General features: G+C 40.0%; 1 protein-coding gene and 1 long non-coding RNA gene across 8 annotated transcripts in view; one reads left to right on the top strand and one right to left on the bottom strand.

The window, feature by feature from the left end:
* MBNL2 (muscleblind like splicing regulator 2) overlaps nucleotides 1-21,606 on the bottom strand; it is a 156,191-nt gene that overhangs the window by 15,672 nt on the left and 118,913 nt on the right. For 2 of the 7 annotated variants that reach the window (XM_028497777.2, XM_007101402.4), the window contains exons 6-8: nucleotides 20,598-20,651; nucleotides 19,813-19,966; nucleotides 11,257-11,351 (exon numbers count right to left, since the gene is read on the bottom strand). In XM_028497777.2, the coding sequence (XP_028353578.1) occupies nucleotides 11,257-11,351; nucleotides 19,813-19,966; nucleotides 20,598-20,651 (303 nt within the window). Of the gene's footprint in view, nucleotides 1-11,256; nucleotides 11,352-17,310; nucleotides 19,108-19,812; nucleotides 19,967-20,597; nucleotides 20,652-21,606 lie in introns of those variants that run through there. The other 5 variants (XR_008619068.1, XM_007101399.4, XM_007101404.4 and 2 more) reach the window with 4 other exon arrangements.
* The window catches only part of LOC129392695 (uncharacterized), a 115,590-nt gene that overhangs the window by 62,851 nt on the left and 31,133 nt on the right, over nucleotides 1-21,606 (top strand). The window contains exon 3 of the long non-coding RNA XR_008619069.1: nucleotides 9,182-9,281. This is a non-coding gene — a long non-coding RNA (uncharacterized lncRNA). The remainder of the gene's footprint in view (nucleotides 1-9,181; nucleotides 9,282-21,606) is intronic.

Below are 21,606 nucleotides of genomic sequence, written 5' to 3'. Positions count from 1 at the left end.
CAAGTGCTTGGTGGTAGTAAGCAGATGCTACTGTTATCCTATGGTAACAATTCACCTATTTTAATTTCCCAGGCTATGCCACAAAACATGAATATGAATATTTTGACAAGGTATAGCATTTCCTAATAATTCTTAGATCACTGGGCTTAGAGCAAACCACTATTTATGGACACTTCTGCACACCCAGTCTTGTCTAATAAACATCCATACTTCAATTTTCAAACCTTCACCTCTTCTCAGATAGGTTCACATAACCAGCAGGAAAAATGAGGGGACTTAGGTTATGAGTTTATGTTAAAAAAAAAAAAAAAGAAAGAAATTCTTTTTTTTTTTTTTTGCAGTATGCGGGCCTCTCACTGCTGTGGCCTCTCCCGTTGCGGAGCACAGGCTCCGGACGCGCAGGTCCAGCGGCCATGGCTCACGGGCCCAGCCGCTCCGAGGCATGTGGGATCTTCCCGGACTGGGGCACGAACCCGTGTCCCCTGCATTGGCAGGCGGACTCTCAACCACTGCGCCACCAGGGAAGCCCAAGAAAGCAATTCTTAAACACAGTTTTCCAAGGCAAAGGAATACAGTGGGATTTTCTGCTCATTCTTCACACACACCTTAGATTTCCCTATTTTAACTTCTTTCCTTGTTCAAGGCCATCCTTAATGTTACAGGGGTCAGAGAAGACCAAAGAAAAGAAGATGAACAATAGGAATTGATTCAAGCAATTCCTTTTCTCCTGGATCTTCACAACTAAAGTGGTTCTCTGGCCCTTTCAAATATCGGGATAACAATGACAAGAACTGAAAGAATGACTAATGGAAGAGTTATGAACAATATTTTGAGAAAAAGAAGGAATTGAGTTTAACATCCTTGGGTATGGTTTTGATTCCTCCAAAACCTTTCTAAATTTTAAGGAGGAAGAAAATCTATTGACTGTTCAAAGAAATGTATAGCTAGCATATTCATGCTGGATTGTGGTTTGAGGGAAGGAAAGAGGACTGAGCAGGGTGTTAGGAGATCAGTTTCTAATCCCTTATGTAACCTTGAATGAGTCACTTAACCATTGAGGGTCCTTTTCCTCATTATAAAATGGAAGGTTAGGAGCTTGAGGGAGGTTGTATATCTGGTTTCGCCACTTAGTAGATGACCTTGCACAAGTTTTTCAGCTTCTCAAAACTGCAGTTTCCTTATCTGTATATTAGGGAGAAGAATATTTCCTTACAGGGCCATTTTGGGTTTTAATGAGATAATTCGTATAAAAGCTTACATGACGTCTGGCACTTGGTAAGAGCTTACTAACGGAGAGATGCTTGCGTTACCTTTGTGCTGTGTGTATGCTCTATAGTACTTTGGGGTCCCTTTAATGATCATTTAAAGCACTTTCTCAGGAAGGCAGTGTGGTGAAAGGGAAAAAACACTACCCTAGGCAGGACACAGACAGTTGGGTTCTAGTCCTGGTTCTCTTATTATTTATGTGACTTGGGTAAGCCACCTTACTGATCTGGGGTCTCGTTCCAATTTATAATGTAACTTGCATCATCATTTCCCTTTTCTGTTATTGTAGAAGTATGGCATGGTTGTGGTCAGTTTGCTCTTATGACTTATCACCTTTCATAACTTTGATGTAGTTAATGCAGGTCTTGGGTCAGACCTGCAGTGCCTGAGGCAACAGTGACTATGGGAAAATGGGTGACATTTAACAACATTCAGCTTAATGATGCAGCTTCCAGAAATGCATTGTGGTAAATACTGAAAAGTGTCTGTATTTGATTACAGGAAGCTCATCGACATAAACTCTGAGATCTTTGGAAACTCCAGAGCAAGGAGAGTGACGATAATACTATAATTTGATCACTGAGAGTTGAAACAGACAGACCAAAAGTTTCAGCATATTATACGTGATGCCGAGGCCTGATGGAGTCTAAGTGCTAGACTAGCTGTAGTTTTTCATAGACCAGTGTCAGAAAATACCAGTCAATACATTTCTCCTTTATAGTACAAATAAAAGTGAAGAAGGGCTTCCCTGGTGGCGCAGTGGTTGAGAGTCCGCCTGCCGATGCGGGGGACACGGGTTCGTGCCCCGGTCCGGGAGGATCCCACGTGCCACAGAGCGGCCGGGCGCGTGAGCCATGGCTGCTGAGCCTGCGCGTGCGGCGCCTGTGCTCCGCAACGGGAGAGGCCGCAACAGTGAGAGGCCCGCGTACCGCAAAAAAAAAAAAAAAAAAAAAAAAAAAAGTGAAGAAGTGTCAACAGGAGCCATTCTTTTTATGTAAGTCATCGGGAGAAATGTCTTGCAGAAGGTTGATGTGGCGGGGAGCAGAGAGCTGGTGAATCCACAGATACTATAGAAACTGGCGAGAGCCACTGGGAGAGTAGAGGATCAAAATGCCTCCCTGAATTTTCTTGATTTTCTTAGTTACAGCCTGTCCTCCTTCCTGTCTTCAGGTTCTGAATTCATGGATTCAACCAACCATGGATAGAAAATATTTGAAAAAAAAATTCCAGAAAGTTCCAAAAAATAAAACTTGAATTTGTCATGCGCTGGCAACTATTTACATAGAATTTACATAGTCTTAGGTAATGTAGAGATGATTTAAAGTATAAGAGAGGACGTGCGTAGGTTATATGCAAATGCGCCATTTTATATAAGGGACTTGAGCATCCATGGATTTTGGTATTACTCGGGGTCCTGGAACCAATGCCCCACAGATACTGAGGGACGAATGTATTCATCCTCCCCTCCCCACATTTTCCCTTTTCTCTCTGTCCCAATTTTATCACTTCATCAACAAAGTAGCTTCCTCACCAGTTAACCTGTGCTCAGCCTATCCCAGCTCACACCTACCCACTCACTTCCGGTAGAAGAGTGTTTGCAAGTCTCTCTCTCAGTTTGCATTTTGCTGCCCTGCCCTCAGCCTGCCTTTTGACCTCCTCAGTAACCTAACCTCCTCACCTGCTCAAGGAGGTTTTCTAGTCCTGTCCACGTGTCTTCCCTTCACTCCCTCACGCACTGCGGTGTGGCCTTTAGTGTGTGTGAGCTACAGTGTCCCCCGCTTTAGATCTGATGTAGTAACAGCTGCTCCGTCTGCATCTTTTGTGGGATAAAGTCCGAAAGTGATTCTGAAACTCCCATCTGAGCCACGAAGCCTTCTGGGGAAGAAGGTGGGATACGGGGGAAGCACTGACCTCAGGGTCAGAGTCTTGAGGTCAAATGCAGGCCCTTCTACTGATTAGAGCCACGGCCACATCTGAGCCTTGATGTCTTCACATGTTAAAGAGCAAGAATAGGGACCATCTGATAGGGTTAAATGTGAGAACACATGTAAAGCATGATGCTGGTACATTTATAATGCCAGTCTCCTTGCCCCTTACCCCACCCCCAGCTCTACCCCTTACATTTCACTCTGGTCAGGAACAACCTCACCTGTTCCTTATCTAATTCCTACACATCCTTCAAGACCTGCCTCTGCACTTTTATACACAGTAGTGTGTATATGTTAGTCCCAAACTCATAACTTACCCTCCCCTCCCACTTAGGGGTAAGGCTCTGCTGTGGAGCTTACTTCCCAGGAAATAACGTCTGAATCCTTGACTGTTTCACTTTGTGACACTGTCTGATTGCTTCGCATCTCTTTGACTAGGCAGTAAACTCCTGGGTACCCTTAGCACCCCCCCCCCCACACTGGTGGCCTCTAGAATGTTCAGCAGACTCAGACAGGTCTGGCCTTGGAAACCATGGACTCCTGCGATGTGGCCCAGAGAGAATGCTGGAAGAGGTTGAGAGGCCGGACCTCATGCCAGTTTGTCTTTGACTCATCATGGCGTCATATCCAGTAAGCGAAGTGACAGTCAGGCCAGCTTTGTGTCAGGAGACGGCAAGGATCTCTCCTCTCCATCCACCCACACAGCAAGGCTGGCAACTTCCCCAAACATGCAGGTAGAAGTGTGGGAAGGAAGGCAGCAGTGGCAAAACTTGGGGAGATCGATGCCTAGAAGTCAAAAATTTCCTCTGTTCTTAGCAACTTTCACTAAAAACTAGACCTCATTCATCTTTCAACCCTTGGCAATGGATCCAAATTCCTGCACTGTGCCTAGTCTCTCTTTCCTTACAAATCTAGAGCTGGAAATAAACACACATATAGGATGAACTGTATATTTATTCCTCTCAAAAGAGAAAACCTACAATTAGAAAAATGAGCATGATTTTATTATGGTCAACAAAAGCCAAAGTACTACTGGGAATATAACTTTTCAATCTAAAAAGATTCCCCCAAGTTCCATCAAAATGCAAAAGAGGATGGGATTTGAAGTAAAATAAGTAGGACGATCCACCAGGCAGTCAAGTTCCACATAAGGACCCTTGACATTTTCTCTTCAACTGCACAAAATTGGAACTGATATTATGTCTTTAGGTGCTGTATACAAAAGAATTCTACCCAAGTTTCTCACCATGAGGTGTAAATTATTCATGAAAAATGAAAATGTACTAGATTACAACACTTACATAACTTAGCCTTTCCTTGGAGAATCTGCAAATACATATATTAATTAAACCTCATGGTAGTTCTGCAAAGCAGCTGCTTCTGAGGCAGGAAAATAAGAGGCCTTTTTTCTTCTTATTGTCTGCTTTCTTGAAGAGAAAAAATAATCTGCCTCTATATGGTTCTCACAGATCCAGCTCCACCTAAGGCATACGGAGCAGCCCTCCCACCTCTCCTCTCCACCTTCAACATCTTTTTTATATTTTTCACCAGACTAGCAAGACTGGATTCCAGTGCCCCAGCCACGTTGCACCATGGAATTTAGACTCAAATTGCCAAGCAGCTTTAACCAATGGTGTTAACTGAACGCAGACGCCGCCATTTTTATTGTTTTGATTTTTTTATTTGAAGAGAGATACAGCAGGCTCCAGTTAATCTCCCTCTCTCTCCTCCTCTGTCCCTCCACCCCTCTTTCTCTACACGCGCGCACACACACACACACACACACACACACACACACACACACACTCCCTCTCTCCACAAAATATTTGATATGGCGATTCTGCCTCATTTGAGGCAACCAGATCCATTACTGAAACAGAACCTTCCTCGATAGTTAGAATATCAGCACAAAGTTAGAGAAGGCCGAACAACGTTAGCAGTATTATAACGCTGAGATGGATGTCTCAGCCCGAGCACTATTTACAGGCCCTGGATTCGGACAGTTGCTGTCCAGGCCCTTTCAGAGCACAACATACTTGGGGCCCAGCTGCTTTCTGTCAACTGTTCTCAGGACCCAGCAAACTGCGAGAAAGGAACGGTTCACAGTTTGATCATCCATACAGGGAGGCCAGTCGCTCTACTGCATATTTCAGGGGAGGGAACTAACAGGGGTCTACTCCTGCCATGCTGGGGCTTTGCAGAACCCAGATTTTTCTTGTGAAAAAACACAGGCTCCAAATGGGTCAAGTGGTGAATAGTGGGGAATGTTTAATGCCTCCTACCTTTATCTGAATATAGTCCTAGATGGCTTTGAATAATAGATGTTTTAGAAAACTCTTGGAGATGAGAGATTAAGTAAAACGTGACCTTACCTTTCTAGACTTCTTGGTTAGGATGGGGTGATTTACTGTAACTTTGTATATAGATGTCCAAGAATCTATATACAAATAGCTTTGAAGTTGTGTTCATGTTTATATGTGAGAAATGAGTAAAATCTGATGCTCTTAAACTTTTCTCATCTCCCTTTAGTAATTTGTAGCAGGCCTGATAAAGCATAATATAGGTATCTGGTTGCATGTAATTATTTTGTCCGGTAAGATACCGTTGAAATTGTTATTATGTATATACTAATCAGGCATGTCTGGAAAATGGGGATTTTCTGACTTACCAAATATCCCAATAAATGGAGGGCTAGGAATGTATAATATGTTATTAACTAATTTTCAATAAACTCTTCCTAAGGCCAGCTTTCTGTTGAATGGATTTAATCTTTGGAAGAGGATTCGGAAGATGTGATAAAACCTTGAGGTCATAATTAAACACCAATCAGCACTTTTTGGAGATGTAATTAGTGTTGTTAACATATTGCCAGAAATATGATTGATTTCACCAGCTTTAAAGGCACTGCGTGGGATGCTCCATTAAAATATTCCTAATATCCAGTATGTAAGAATTTGCCTTCCTAGCATGGACTCATGACCCAGAATGAATCAGATGAATAATTGCCCTCCGCGTCCACATAGCTCTAACTGTGGACACGTGGACAACACGTATTCACTCCAAATCTGAAGGGACCCCTTCTTCCAGGCAAAAGTCTGGGAGGTGTCTGAGCTTTTGTGGCTCTGACGTCTCATTCGGGTAGGGAGTGGGGAGCCGCATATTAGGCGCAAGCACCCTGGAGGCATTTGCCCAGGGAGTCCACCCAAAGGCCATCCTTGAATTCGGGTCCTACAGAGGCAACTTCCCGTGGTTAACCTTTCAGGTCAGCCCAAATCTCTTCTTCTGCTACATGACATTTATTTGGACGGGTTTTGCCATAGTATGAAACCATTTTTATGTTTCTCTTCGGCTAAACGTGACTCTCCCTGTGTAACAGGCAAAGGCAAGGCAAAGTCGGCCCCTCGCCGGCTGCCACCGTCCCTCTTCAGGCTCTTGTGAAAGCCTCTCCGTGGTCTCTGCAGGCTCTCCTGCCTTGAGGCCACCTGCCTGCTTTTCTCAGAGTTGTGTTCCGTCACTTGCCTGCTTGAAAACCTTCAGTGGCCAAATAAAGGCCAGCGAACGCTTTACCCTGTCAGTTAAGGTCCTACACACTCGGAATGAAACCTGTGTTGCAGCCGCTCGTGAAAACTGGGGCTCTGGCCAACGGGATTGTTAGTTTTTCTCTGCTAAGCTTTACACTTCGCCACCTTTGTCGTAGATCAGCACCGTCATTCCATCTTTCTAATGATGATGCTTTAAGGAACACGCAGATAGAATCCTTGTGGAATTCAGAGGATAGAAAAAAGAAATTCTAGCTGCAGGGGTTCAGGGAAAGACTCAGAATATAAATTGTATTTGAATTGGGCCTTCAAGGATGTTATCAGGTAAGTTGAATAATCTCTGTATATAAATGAAGACACTAAGATTTAAAATATATTTACTAGGAAATTACTTTCTCCCCTTTTGAAATAGAATGTATTTTTGAAGTAAAAAAAATAAGAAAGCAATGACAGGATAGAGTACCATAATAATTCAAGTTAGAGGGATTTCAATCTGCACTCTCATTTTATTAAATAAAATTTCTCATAATGTGAAGAAAACTAGATAATCCATATACTAGGCTGCTGACCTCTCCTCTTTCACTGTACACTCTAAGATTCAATTGGCTTCAATATAGGCATCTATAGATGTATGCATCCTGACCTTCTATTAGCGGACTGAAATTGACTGACTTCTATAGTACCTGGGTTTTCATTTCTGATTTCCCTTGTCACGATGCTACTTGTGAGGTGAGTGGCAGAGACTGGGAGTAAAGTCCAGGGCCATGATTCACACAAAAGAAGCCCACGAATCTGCTTCACCAGGACTAATGACTAATTCCTTTTCACTTCTCGTCTTAGTTCTCATCTTACTTGTACAGAAATTATTCATAATTTTCAGTCTACTCACTGGGTATAATATAACATAGACTATTAATAAATAGTTCTATATCATAACTAATATATATCAACTATGTATATGGTTTCTAAATATGACCTGGCTATTACATAACTAGCCTGAAGCTCTGCTCAGATTCAGTTCATCTCCCCAGCTTAGAATTCACCTCAGTCTGAGCTGCATTAGCAGAACTCCTTCATTTTTCCCTAAAGCAACAGAGCTTGCTGCTATTGAGTTTCACTTTGAAGACAGTTTTACCTGTGGAAGAAGTGACTTCCGTTCATTTATAACTAGAGAGAGAGGCAGTGTAGCATGGTGGTTAAGAGCAAGGCCTCTGGGATCAAACTGCCTGGGTTTAAATTCCAGCAAGACCATTTATTAGATGTTTAACTTTGGCTAAGATAGTTAACCTTGGTTTCAGTTTTACCGTCTATAAAATGGGGATGACAGTAATATTTATAACACTGTAGTAAGGATTGAGTGTATCCTATACATATGTATTCTTTCTCATATGATATATATGATATGATATATAAAAATATATAATGTATTATATAAAAGAGAAACCATTTAGAATAGTATCTTGTATCTGTAAGTAATTTGTTAATAATAATAATATTATTATTAGGTATAACTTGTATATTAAGGCCCAAAGACCTTAACTGAAACAGGAGATAGCTGTTGGTAAATTTGTTTATTGTATTTTTGTTTATATATCTACTCCCAGAGCTAAATAGCCAAAAAATAATTTTCTATTTCCCAGAAGTATTTGGATCTTGTCGTCATTTAATTTCAAACTGCAAGTCTAAGTTCGGTTAAAACTTTCATTGCTGGCACCTTGATTAAGCCCTGAGGGTAGAATTTATAGATTTATTGCTGGTTCAACTTGACTCACCAATGGGGTAACATGTGAAGGAAACCTGGGCCGGAGGAGCTGTCATGGGATGTTTTGGTCTATGTTCTTTCTTCTCTGAATGACTTGTATCTTATTACAAATACTTACGAGATTTGAACTATTTGAACTGACAGTCTAAATTGATAAAATGAACTAAAAAACTGTCAAAACCCTACCGCATTTTGTGTTAAAGACAGATGGCTCCATGAAGGGAAAGAAGGGAGGATGAGTATCATGCACTGAACTCCGAAATCATTAGCACCACTTCCTACTCTATTTGTGTTTACCTTTATAATCTCATGCGTTGGGCTTAGCACAGCAGCTAAGGAACCATAGGTTTGTTGAATCTTAGAGCTGGAAGGGACCTCGGAGGCCATCTAGTTCTAATCTTCCTTTTACAAGTGAGGAAACAGACTCATTTTGTTTAAATGACATGTAATTCACAGGGACATGATTCAGTGTGAGTTTAAAGGGTGAAATCTTAATAAGATGAAAACTTGTCATTTCACAGCCATCAGAAATCTCTCTGAATTCTGAACTCTTGGGCACTAAAAGAATTTCCAAGTTCTTTTGTAGCTGCTTTGCTCTTTGATACTTGTTGAAAATACATTAAGAATATCATATCTGAAAATTTATGTTTACTACTATTTCTTTTTCTGTTGTGTTCACGTGCAAGCAGACCTTCATTAAGAGTCATCACTGAAGTGCAGTCCGGCAACGATTACATCTGATAAACTGCGAGATGCAGAATCTAGGATTCTTGAAGCTACTGTCAGGTACACCTGTAATTATACTTCTTTGGATTTAATTGAAGTTAACTTGTTAGTTCCTTTACCAATCACACTCTGCTGAAAAGTGATATAGTTTAGCTTCTGAATAGTTATGCTTCCCCTACACACATACATAAACCTACGCATACGTATGCAATCTCAGTTTTTTCTACCAAGTGGAGCCAAAGAATCATTAGGCTGGAAAAATATTTATGATACATGATCAAGAATTTATCATAATAAAGGGACTTATCCTAAAACTCCAAAATAGTTCTTTACCTTGACTTCCTTTCCATTCCCATGAAACAGCTCTCTGTATTAGAAGTGCTTAACTTGTCGTAAAGTATAACGTTACATTCCATTGTAACGAACTCTCTATTACACTTGAAACTTGTTTTCTGATGAAGGGACTTTATATAAAACTTCTGCCCCAAATCGCAAAAACATGGTTCAGGAAGACAGGACTTAGACATAAAAGAAACCTTTCCAGTTTCCCGACTAAGAATGACCATGTGAAAAGAGGTGCTTTGAACCTAATGATGGAAGGACGCACACTGTCTCTCCCTTCTGCCATCCCATCATTAAAAAAAAAATCTTCGCAGCTAAGAAAGTGATTTGCTGTTCTTTGTCCTATCTGTTTGGAAGCTGAGTTGGCTTTCCTTAGAGGGAAGCTGGCATGTTGAGGTGGCGAGTGAAGAGCTAAAGCATTGTCAGTAGTTGGTATTGCCTCTGAGGGCCCGCTTGGCCTCTCCTCCCTCCCTCCTCGTTCTTTTCTGCTTTATCACAATTCAGAGGGCACAGGAGGAGCTCACGGGATTTTACTTTTATTCCTTCATACAAGTGCACTCACGCCTATCTTTTCAGCAATGAAACCTATAGCCCTGGAATCACTTATTCACTAGAACTGGGAAAGAAGTGTGACTCAGCCCTTCCCGCCTGCAGAATGTAGTTTGGAATCTGCTATTTATGCCCAGACATGATTTTTTCCAATGTATCCCGTTAGCTGGGACCTTCCTTCCACCTCCTCCTATATGTCTTGTCATCTTTTATCAGTACAGTTGATTTTATTAAAACAAAAATCAAAACAAAACAAAACGAAAAAAAAACCCACTACACTCACAGCAAAACCAGAATGGCTCTTCTGTGAAGGGAGAGCATGCACAATCAAGTGTTTTTCCGGGCATGTGAGAGTTTATGCTTTTACTCCTCTCCTGGGACCACAAGCACATGTTTGCAAGTTGGTTGGCTGGGGTTAGGGTTATAGTCAGCCTGTGACGACAGGAAACAGCCAACTGGCCCTCCCTGAGAAAGAGTCCATCCGAGGTCTCAATGGCACATGCGTTAAACCAAAAGAATTACATGCCCCTAATCAGTTATATCCAGCCTTTGTGAACTCGGTGGCCCGGTACTCTTCTTCCAGGACTGTTTGTCTCTCACTTGGGGACCAAGTGAGTTTGGGAGCACACAGGACCCAGGTGAAATGTTAACAAGAATCATTCAGACCTCAAATTTGACACTAAGGGAAAAGGGGAGACTTTTCTAAGAGGAGAGTTTTCCTTTCCTCCACAACAGATAATAGGGTCTCTGAATGAACTGAATCCAAATACAGCCAGCTCTGAAGCACTCCCAGGTGAGCTTTTCTGATTTTTCTGCGACAATTCACAAAGCCCTGGATGCGTAATGCTGCCCTGAAAGGAATGTAAGCCTGTCAGGTTAATCACACAATATTAGGTACGGAAACGAACAGCGCAACACGAAACACAGCTACATCATTATTTGCAGTAAATGTTAACTCTAAATAAGTGCAACCTGTCCACAAATGCTGGCCATAAACTAATCAAAAAAATAAAATAAAATAAAATCTGATGGATAAACATGAAAAAAAAAAATTCTCCCTGAGAATTTTTTTTTTTTTTTTTTAACTATCAGCACTCATTTAGAGTTTGGGATTTGTGAAAGAAAAGCTTTAAAAGGAGCAAACCTGATTGGCTGTGGCTGCTGCTGCGAAGGGGGCACTTGTTGCAGGAGCTGTTGCCGCAGAGACAGTGGCTGACGTAGCGCTGTGCATCATGGGTACTTTCAGGAGGGGGACCATGGGAGCAATGAACAGGAGGGTGTAGCGTTACGGTAACAGAAGTGGCATTTTGGCATATGGTGAATATCAGAGCAGCAAGCCATCATGGGTTAAACCAGCAGATGGCATGCAATCACAATGCAAAGCAAGGAAGCATATGGGAGAGAAATAAAAAAAAGGGAAAATAGCTTATTACAAGTACAATTAAAGGAAGTTTTAAAACATCATCAGTGATTCCCAGAAAGGCCAAAGCAGATTACTTTGGTTGATGTATTTATAAACCCTTTTACCTCCAGCACTAGATCGTTCCCAAGTCAGGGTCTACAGTGCCTGTAATAAACGGTGCTCCCAAAAATGCGAAATTGTAATGTCCAAATGAAGTAAGACTATGCAATATTCACTTTTAATCATCATTCTAAAACATCAAAGCCTTGATAATGTAGGCCTAATTTGGGTTAGAATTTTCTTGGAATTAATTGCAGTTAAACTGAATTATTTGGGTCGATTTGGGCCTGTCTGTTTGAACTGGAATTACTGGGGATTGTGGTTTATTTGGGTCAATAAACAGTAGAGCAAAAATCATGGCCTTGATGTAAATTCTAACACAGTCGCTGTGAAACAGCCAGACAAATTTGCCAATGTTTATTTTTCTTTACTCTAAGTGGAACTAATCCATATGTCCTTAAGACAGACTTTTGTACCAAGGCATTGGAATGTGTGGGGATAGCTTATGTATGTACTATTAAAAGTTAACATCTAAGGGAGTGGTAGGGTACAAATACTCATCACAAATAAATCAACACAAAATTAAAAAGGATAATAAAGCAAGGCAGTTGAGACATTTGTTTTCAAAATACATCCGTTTGTAATTTTTTAAAATAAATACTTCTGGGAAACTCTGATAACTCTAACACACAGCAAAGAGGAGATAAAGGCACACCACATGAAACTTTAAAACATTGATGAAATTAGCCTGCCTCTCTGATAAAGTAAGCTTTTTTTTTCTTATGCTAAACCATATAAACTATAAAGAGAAACAAAATACAGATCATTAAAAAGCAGACTCGTACTTGTGGTTTTATGTCTTGCAGTGGTTGTTCTAGTCACATTAAGATGGTCATTGTCTTCAGTATACAAGTACATTTTGAAACCTATACATTAACTCTAAAGCCAAATAAGCCTTCAGATCTACTAGTTCCTACAGCATTTCTATGATCTTTGAGATAAATCTCAATCAAGTGAAGGTATTGTACATAATACAAAAGACAAATAAAAAAAGGTTGGAACCTACCAATACTGGTAGCGGGTGTCATGCACAAAACTGACCCTGCATGTCATGCAATGGTAGGTGGAAAAAAGTGAATAAAGGGAAAGAAACAGGTTAGCGGTTTAGAGTTAACATTCAAAGTGAGATTGAAGCACAACCAGAAATAAGTAGGGTTAGTTAACACAGTCTTTTAGAGTCATTCACATGTTCAGTGTGGACACAAATATATCTGACTTATTTTAAGCCAATATTATTCATTACTTTTCACACTTTTGATTCATCTCCATCGACATGATTCTAGTAAGAATGACATGTGATAATGCAGCAGTCACCTTCCTCTAAGACCTCACAGTATCTTACAGACATTCTCAAGTTCATCCTCCAACGTAGGAAGTGGGTATTTTACAGATGAAAAATCTGAGGCATAGTAACTACTCCAAGGTCATGCATCGTGGGAGTCAAGGCTAAGGCAAGAAATAGAATTCTGTTCCTAAATCCAGGTCAGGTTTTGTATTCACTAAATCACACTGACCTTATTGAATTAAAAGTTTGCTTGTTTGATTGTAAAATGTTTTGTGTCAATAACAATATGAAAATAAAAACAGTAATTAAGCTTCTGTATCCTCTAAATCAAAGGGTTGCAGGTCAGGTGAATTTTAGATGACTGCTTGAAAGCCCTCAACGTAGGAAGACTGAGGTTCCCGTGACGGGATGACCGGATGTGTGTGTGACCTATTTTCTGTTATGAGATTCATTATGACAAAGGAGCGGTGGCTAGCAATAAAATCTAAACACTGCAGAGGCAAAACAGCACAGAACTGGGGCTGGGATAGGACCAGGGCTAGGGGTTTTTGGTGTCTAGGTGGGTAAGTGGGAGGGTGGGGAGGAGAGAGGGAGGGAGGGGGGATTTCAGCCCTTCCTTGGGAATAGCTGCCTTACCTGTGGGTGGTCTTATTAATGTACTTGAATCAGAAAACTGACCATGAATATAACATATGTTGTGGAATACTGAAAAAAGAATTGTATTGAAAGGAATTATCTACTTCTGGTTCAGCTCCTTAGAGTGAAAATCAAGGTAATGTAAGGATTTAGATAACTGAAGATTGGGTGTCATATGGGTGCCAGAGAAGTAGTCTTTAAAGAAGGTAGGTGTACCCACTTAGCGTTTTAGAACTGCCTTCTGAGATACTGGGTGAAGAATCTGAGATGTGTAGGTCTTTATTCTCTCTGCTGAACTGTTCACACCTGAGGGAGACTTTTTGCCTGATCTGCATTTTGATCAGGCCAACATTAACTGGTCAGGAAAAGAGGCTATTTAACTGGGCCACTCCTGGATTCTTCAGCAAACATGTGCTAATATATCTAACTGAAAACACACACACAAACACCTCATGACACCCTATCTTTCTCCAGCCCTATGTTTCTAAACTTCTTCACAATCAAACTTCGGGAAAGTTACCTACATATAAATTTGCACTTCCTTGACCCCGTTTATTCTTCAATCCTCTCCAATTTGGCTTTCATTTTCATCTCTCCACTCAAACTGTGTGTCATCAAAGAACTCCGTATTTCTGCAATCAGTAAGAACCCTTCCATCCTGAGTCACGGTAACATTTAGCACTTGTCTACTCTCTCCATAATAAACCACTCTTTTCCCTTGGATTTTCTGATAACACAGACACAGACACATATGCAAACACAGACACACACATACACACACCCCACACACACACACACACACACACTCTCTATCTCTACATACTAGAGTTTTTCAGGGCTCAGTCTGGTTCCTTTTCATCTACTCTACACTTTTTTTCTGGTATATCATTCACTCCATGGTATCATTCAATTTAGGATTTAAATACTATCTACAAGCTCAAGTCTTCCAAATTTATGTATCCCTCCCAGATAGCTCCTCTGAGCTCCAGGTTTTTCCATCTAACTGCTTATCTGGCCTTCCTACTTGGATTTCTCACAAGCATCTCAAATCGCACATGTCCAAGCATTGATCTTTTCCACAGCATCTGTTTCTCCACCTCAGGAAATGCTAGATGGACATCACCATCGATGTCATAGCTCTAGCCCAAACTGAAAGTTCTCCCTGACACCACTTTCCCTCGTGAAATTCTGGTCCAACTCACCAATAAGACAAAGCAGTTCTGCTTCTAAAATGCGTCTTGTGTTTGTCTGTTGGTCCATCTTCACTGCCACTTCTCATGGCCTGATCACCAGTTTATGATCTGGGATCGGCTATGCAGTCACATCCTAACTGGTCTTCCTGCCTCCATTCTCATTGCCCCCTTGAGTCCATTCTCCATTCTGCTGGCAGAGTAAACCTTCCCCAATACAGGTCTGTTCACTTCTTTGCTGGAAATGATTCATTGCCTTCTCATTGCTTTTAGGATAAAGGTTCCCATGGTCTAGTCTCTGACTATCTCCCCAGCTCATCCTATACCCTTCCCCTGGCCCCCATGCACCAAGCTCCAGACAAATTAGCCTTTCACTTCTTTGAAATGAACTCATCACACTTTTGTCCTACTTTTGGGCTTCTCACAAGCTCTCTCCCCTGCCTAAAATCATCATTACCCCACTCTTCATTTTCCAGGTCTCGAGGTATATGTTGCTTCTTTAAAAAACTGTTCAACTGTTCTTTTACCTACCTTCTCATGCCACTTAAATCAGTTTCCTATTTTAAACCTTACTGAACTCTCTACTTTTTCATTCATTATACTCATAAAAATTTTTAATTATATATTTCCATGGCTATTTATTGAAATCCACCTCTCCTCTTCCACTGTAAACTCTGGAGGGCAGGGTTCATGTCTGTCTACGTCTATGGGGCGCATGGTAAACAGTCAATTGAGTGAATGTTCTCAGCCACCAGTGAGAGTGTGTTGGGAGCAGTTTGTTCCTAAAATTTATTAAAGTACCCAGTTTGTGAATGATTTCAAAGTCAACCATGGCTGGATTCAAAATTATCCCTATAAAAATTCCGTGTGATTCTCTCGCATTCCAATGTGGATAGGCTTTCTTGGGGCACTTCCCTTTCCTGGACGCACCTGAGTGTCACTGGGTTGCAAATCATCAGCGGCAGCTCCTACAGCCACACTGGGCTAGGACTGGAGCCGTCCTTTGGCTTCAGTTCAGGATGTGCCTGAAATGCTCGACCAAAGCAATCTGATGAGCATCTCGCTCTCTGTGGCCTACAAGTGATATGCATGTCGGAAACACATAATTTTTGCAATGTGTGGCTGTCTTACTCAATGGCAGATTCTGGTCCTGATCTTCTTTCTAAGCCCCATCTCTGCCTTTTCACCCCACTCTCTCCCGCCCCCCCCCACCCCCCCAAACACAGCCCCTTCAGTACTTTACACTGAGCTACAACGGGCAACTTGTTGTTCCTCAAGTACACTCTTCCCAATCCATGCCGTTCCCCCTGCCTGGGATGCTCTTCCCGCACTGGCAAAATTTTCCTTTCAAAGTCCTAAGCAAATTTCTCCTCCTTTGGAAAGTCTTTCTTTCTCCATATCCTTCGTCGCCACCACCTACTGCACATCCGATGGCCAAATACATTGTCTCTTGCTTCCTCATTCTTAAGTCGCTTTGCCCACTGCCTAAGGTAGCCCTTCACACTTTGCATTATATTTGGTTTTTGCCTTGTTCTGACCTCCGTTGTATGCCCCTACTGGCTTTGGAACCCAGAACAGACTATGTGTTCAACAGTGGCTTGCTGAATTCAATAGGATAAATACATTTTGCTATGGTTATACAGATAGGGTTTCCACTAAACACTGACAAATCTTTCACCAAGGTGTGTGATAAACTTATGTAATAGTATGGTTTCTGATCATTAGGCAGTATTTGTGCTAGCACTTCCCTGTTCTACTTACTCTGTATTTCCAATATAATGAAATAAATCAAGGAGAGAGTCAGTAGGTCGCCTTTGCTCTGACCGGCAGAAGCATTTCACTGAGGCACTAATTCTATTAACAAAGACTTCTCAAACGTTTTCTGCTTCAGTTACACAAACATTTCAACTCTAGAATCTGCGAGTAGAATTATCTGGACAATTCCATGAATCATATATTCCACTTTACAGCAAAGGCACAGCCTCAGTTTTCCCATCTGCAAAATGCAAACAATTACGCCTGCCACTTGGCGGACCTATCTTGAAGGATAATGAGATAAGAACACTTAGAGGAACTCAGAATAAACCTGTCAGAGAAATGCCAAGAATTATTATGCTGCTATTTCTGTGTGTGTGGTTTTTGTCACTTTCCTAACATAGCAAAGAAAAAGTATAACCACTAGGTTAAAATAATGCCGATCAAAAAAGGAAAAATCCCACCCACTGCAAATGTGCTAGGGCATCAACCAGGGTGATAATTATATTAGCATGGGTTTGGAGAAGAATCCTATATTTTGCGTAATATTTTAAATTAATATCTCCACAGCCTGGAGGCATAATTCCTGAAATTCAAAGTCACATTGTATCAATGGGAGAATTTTAGCAGCATATCAAAAACTTCACTGTGAATGACCTTTCAATAAAGGGTAACTTCCAGGAGAACATAAAATGTTTTTTTGTTTCACATTTATGATAACTGTTAATGTAAAGTATTTATAGAAAAATCAAAATCTCTCAGTTTAAAAGTAATGAGCCCCTCATTTACTAAGTTAAAAAAATTATTTTTGAACATCATCACTTAATTTTCAGAGTTTAAAACAATGATTAACAAAGAATGATTATTATCATTATCATTTTAAATTAGGTTGAAAGTGTGGCTTATGAGAAAGACTGCCTGAAATAAAAACTAAAATAAACACTGAATTTTCTGTTACGGATTTAACTGGGGGAAGGACTATGCTAATTTCCTTTTAATAAAATTATCCTTTCATCATTTAAGAGAAACGTGAAAACTTCATAGAAGTTTGAAATACCATTTCAAAGCATGAGATCCACATGTTTGTTCATTATGATATTTATGTCATGTTACAGATGGAAATACTTCTAACCCACAGAATTAAGCGGGCTAGGACCCACTTTTCTTCTCCCAAAGCCCACCCTCTATTGAGAGTTGCTGGACACACTTGAACAGTTCTTAAAGAGTCCAGCAGGGGGCGGAAGTGCACAACCACAGCACCCAGAACAGCCTTTGGGTCCTCAATACAAGCATTTCGTCAACTATCATCAGGCCACTGCAAATGGGACGTTATTCGTTCTTGCTTTGGAAGTCTTTAAACGGTTTCCAGGTGAAGTATTTTTACGTGAGAATTATTCCAGTGATTTAACAAGTCAGTCATTATTGAAGTGTTAAATATGAGTTAGAGGCCTTCAGCCTTTTGCATGGCTCAGCTCCAGGGTTTCAGAGGCATTCCCAGGAAATGGTAGTGGCACTGCTACCCAGTCTTCAGAAACAGACTCGTCCCGTCCTTTTCGGTTTTTCCCCTCAGTATATTCTTCCACAATTTTTTTCTCTTAAAATATCTAGTGACAAGGTCTATCAAATAAGACACTTGTAGAAATCACACAGGACCTTCAGATAAGTTTACCTTCTAGTAATTATTTTATAAACATGCTATATCAAGTGGATTACAAGTACAATCACTGCTGTGCTATAACTGTACTGAAATGTCACTAGTTAAGGTTGTAATAGGACAAGATTGAAGCCCCAATAATTACTGATTTGGAGACTCATTCTACAGGTCTATGAGTCTATTTATTTTAAGAGAAGAGCAGAACTAAAATAGGAAAACTATGTACTAAGAACCACTTTACTAATGTAATTTACATTTTTTACTACAATATAAATATTGTTAGGTTAATAATTCATTTCAAAGTGTAGATTTTATATAGAGAATAGGACAGAAATATTTATTCAGCTCCCTCCTATGTTAATTCCTGATATGCTACAGGATTTAAGAAAATGGATAATAAACGTGAAAAGTCCACACATGTGGATTGGGATCAATATGCTTTTTTTTTTTGATAAAATCGTTATTCACCTATACTGACCTTCAAGTCACTGTCATGGGCTGAAAATGTTGACTTCAAACTAAGAACTCAATGGACAGCCTTCTCACTAAAGCCTAAGTCACTCCCTGGTTCTTTTTATTTTTATTTTTGACACTACAGCAAATTTTATTTTGCAAATGTTATCCCTTCTTTTAGCTCAGACTAAAAGGTCAAAACCCTAGTCATTTATGGTGACTCTTTGTGTCTGTTTATGGTGTATGTAGGTCTGTGGTCAGGCAGGTGGGTAAAAAAACAGAGGAGGGTTGGCGTGCATTGTACTTTTGTTTCTTCACTTTTATCTGATGTTTTATGCCAAGCTCTAAAGGAGGACTCTGGCCTCCGCCTATGGAGGCTGGCTGGTGTCATGTCATGTACATCGAACTGGTCACAGGGAAACTGGGTTCTAGGTCGTTTTCTCTTTAGTAGTGCCACCTTGGGAAGTCACTGCACATTTAGGGGGCCTCAGCTTTCTCATCTGTAAAACAATCAATTGGATGAGGAGATCACTAAGAATCCTTTAAACTTCAAGGTTCTGTGATTAACAGAATTCATTTCTTAGTTGGATGACAGAGTTAAAGCACCTTAGCACCTAATATTATCAGGCATTGGCTTAGAAACTGAGGATAAGAGTTCTCTATATTTGTGAACTTGGTGGAAGTTGAGAAGGATGGCAAAAGAGATAGAATGGATGTAAAAATATGAGTAGAGGATTGCTTTAATTTGAATAGCCTCTTTGTTTGTTTGTTTTGTTTTGTTTAGTGCTCTGAATAGGAATAGGAAAAAAAAAAGGTTAGTATTTACTGGAATTGCTATTTTTAGGTCATTCAGGGTTAATGACAAATTTCAATTGTCACACATAAGAGGTCTTACTTACATAAACAATTTTTACACAGCTTGTGTAAATACAAGAAACCAAGAGCCCTAACTTCTGTTTGCTTCTCATGGGTTCAAACTGTCACTTAACTCTATAAAGTATTTGGCTTTAGAACCCTAACAGTCTTTAGCTATTGTCCCAAGCAAGGTAAATTATCTAGATAGCTAGGACAATGATGAGTTTCAGGCTGTATTTATCGTACCTTTAAAAGCAAACTAGATGCCACCAAACAGCTTAAAGGAATGAGAAGAAAGCACATGACCGGAGGCACACGGACACAGGACTTGGAACTGTCAGGGCACATACCTGTCGGAATGAATGCCGTGTGTTGCTGCAGCTGTGCACTGGTGAGAGCCTGCTGGTAGTGCAAGACGCTGGGATTAAAGACAGTGCTGGCACCGTTGCTTTTTTCAAGTGCTTGTCTCTTTGGTAAAGGATGAAGAGCACCAGGAGGAAAGGCCTATAAGTGAAGAATTGGATAAGATGTGTATAACTCAAAGTGAACACACCTTCAGCGTCCACAGAGATCATCAATTGCAACATACTTTTTAAAAATGACAGCTAAGGAGATGCGTCTGCCATGCACCTTAATTTAAACAGCGGCAAAGTCGAATGAGTGAGAGTTTGTTACCGAGAGCAAAGCATGATTTCTGTAATCCAAAACGGTAGCATCTTAACTAAGGAAAAGAAAAGCTATCAAGCAACAACAACGAAAAATGACTTCAGCTTTTAAAATGAGTTAAACTAGTCTAAGGGGGGAAGGAAGCATTTGTGTTATTATTAATACCTATTCTTTTCCTTAACGAAATGGCAATTTCTTGAATTTAAAGGTTAATTAGAATTACAATGAGCATTTTTCCAAGCCAAGTAATTTAAATTTGCTTCACTCTTTTGGAAAAGGTATTAAAATTTGTTAGGATTAATTTATTCCACATATTACATATGAAAATGAGATGGCTAAACACCTTATTGAATTTTTTCCCTTAATTAATAATAATGATTGTTTGCAACCAATAGTTTACAAGTAATACAAATCTCAGATGGTTCTCTGAAAAGCTACATGCAAAGCGAAAGGTGAAAGGTCAAAGTACCAGGTCTACAGATGCTTCGAGAGGTCGCTTCATTGCTTTGGCAGTCGACTGAGTCTTTTAATAACAGGCAGCGAGCACATGATGGCAGTGGGCCAATGGGATTCAAGCGAATTAACATACAGGTAAACAGCAAGCAGAGGTGCATCATGGGAACGGCATTGCATTGTGGATAGGTGAGAAGGAAAAAAATATTCTGAATGCAATATACAACGTACAAAACACTAGGCATGCACAACAACAAAAATGTTCTCTAAAGAAATGAATATTACACCTTAAATTAGTATTGAAGCAAAAATGCATCTACTATACCTTAGTTAAAAGCATATAAGAGAGTAAAATATAGATGTTTGAAATTCAGGAAAGTTAATTAAAACAGCAGCTTGCATACACACCATAAGCATTTTTTACATTGCTTCAGAAAAAAATGCAAAACTTTTAAGGGCCACGGGATTGATGAACTTCTGATAAGTTAGTTTTCAAATATAAAATAATGAATGCACTACGTATAACATCCAAGTTATAAGATCCAAGTTGAAGAAAAAGATAATATCTTTAACTTTTATAAAAATAATTTTTAATGAAGATCCAGCCTAACAAAATGAAGCGGCAAACTGAGACAAACAATTCAGGCAAAAAAATATTCAAACACAAGATTATTTAGGCAAAACTGTTTGGGTTTGGATCTTAATTTTTTGTCTGAATTATGTGGATAATTGTCTCAATTTTTCTCTTCACTTTGCTAGTGTGGATCTGGTAACGTGGAATAAGGTTCCAAGCTTAACAAGTTTTGAATTTGCATAGTAGGTTTCTCAAATTTCCTGCTTTTATTCCATCATATGGTTTCTAATGACTAACTTATCATCCGTTCTGTTTTCCACCACATTTGAAATTTTAATTCAATTTATCGCAAACAACTTACCAGATTACACTAAGAAAATACCCTTTAAAGGGTATTTAGTGTCCTCAGGTATCAAAATAATTTATATTTAATAATTCTAGTCGTACTTTT

The sequence above is a fragment of the Physeter macrocephalus genome, chromosome 13, assembly GCF_002837175.3.
Source record: "Physeter macrocephalus isolate SW-GA chromosome 13, ASM283717v5, whole genome shotgun sequence".
Classification (NCBI taxonomy): domain Eukaryota; kingdom Metazoa; phylum Chordata; class Mammalia; order Artiodactyla; family Physeteridae; genus Physeter; species Physeter macrocephalus.
This window is presented reverse-complemented; position numbering and strand designations above follow the sequence as displayed.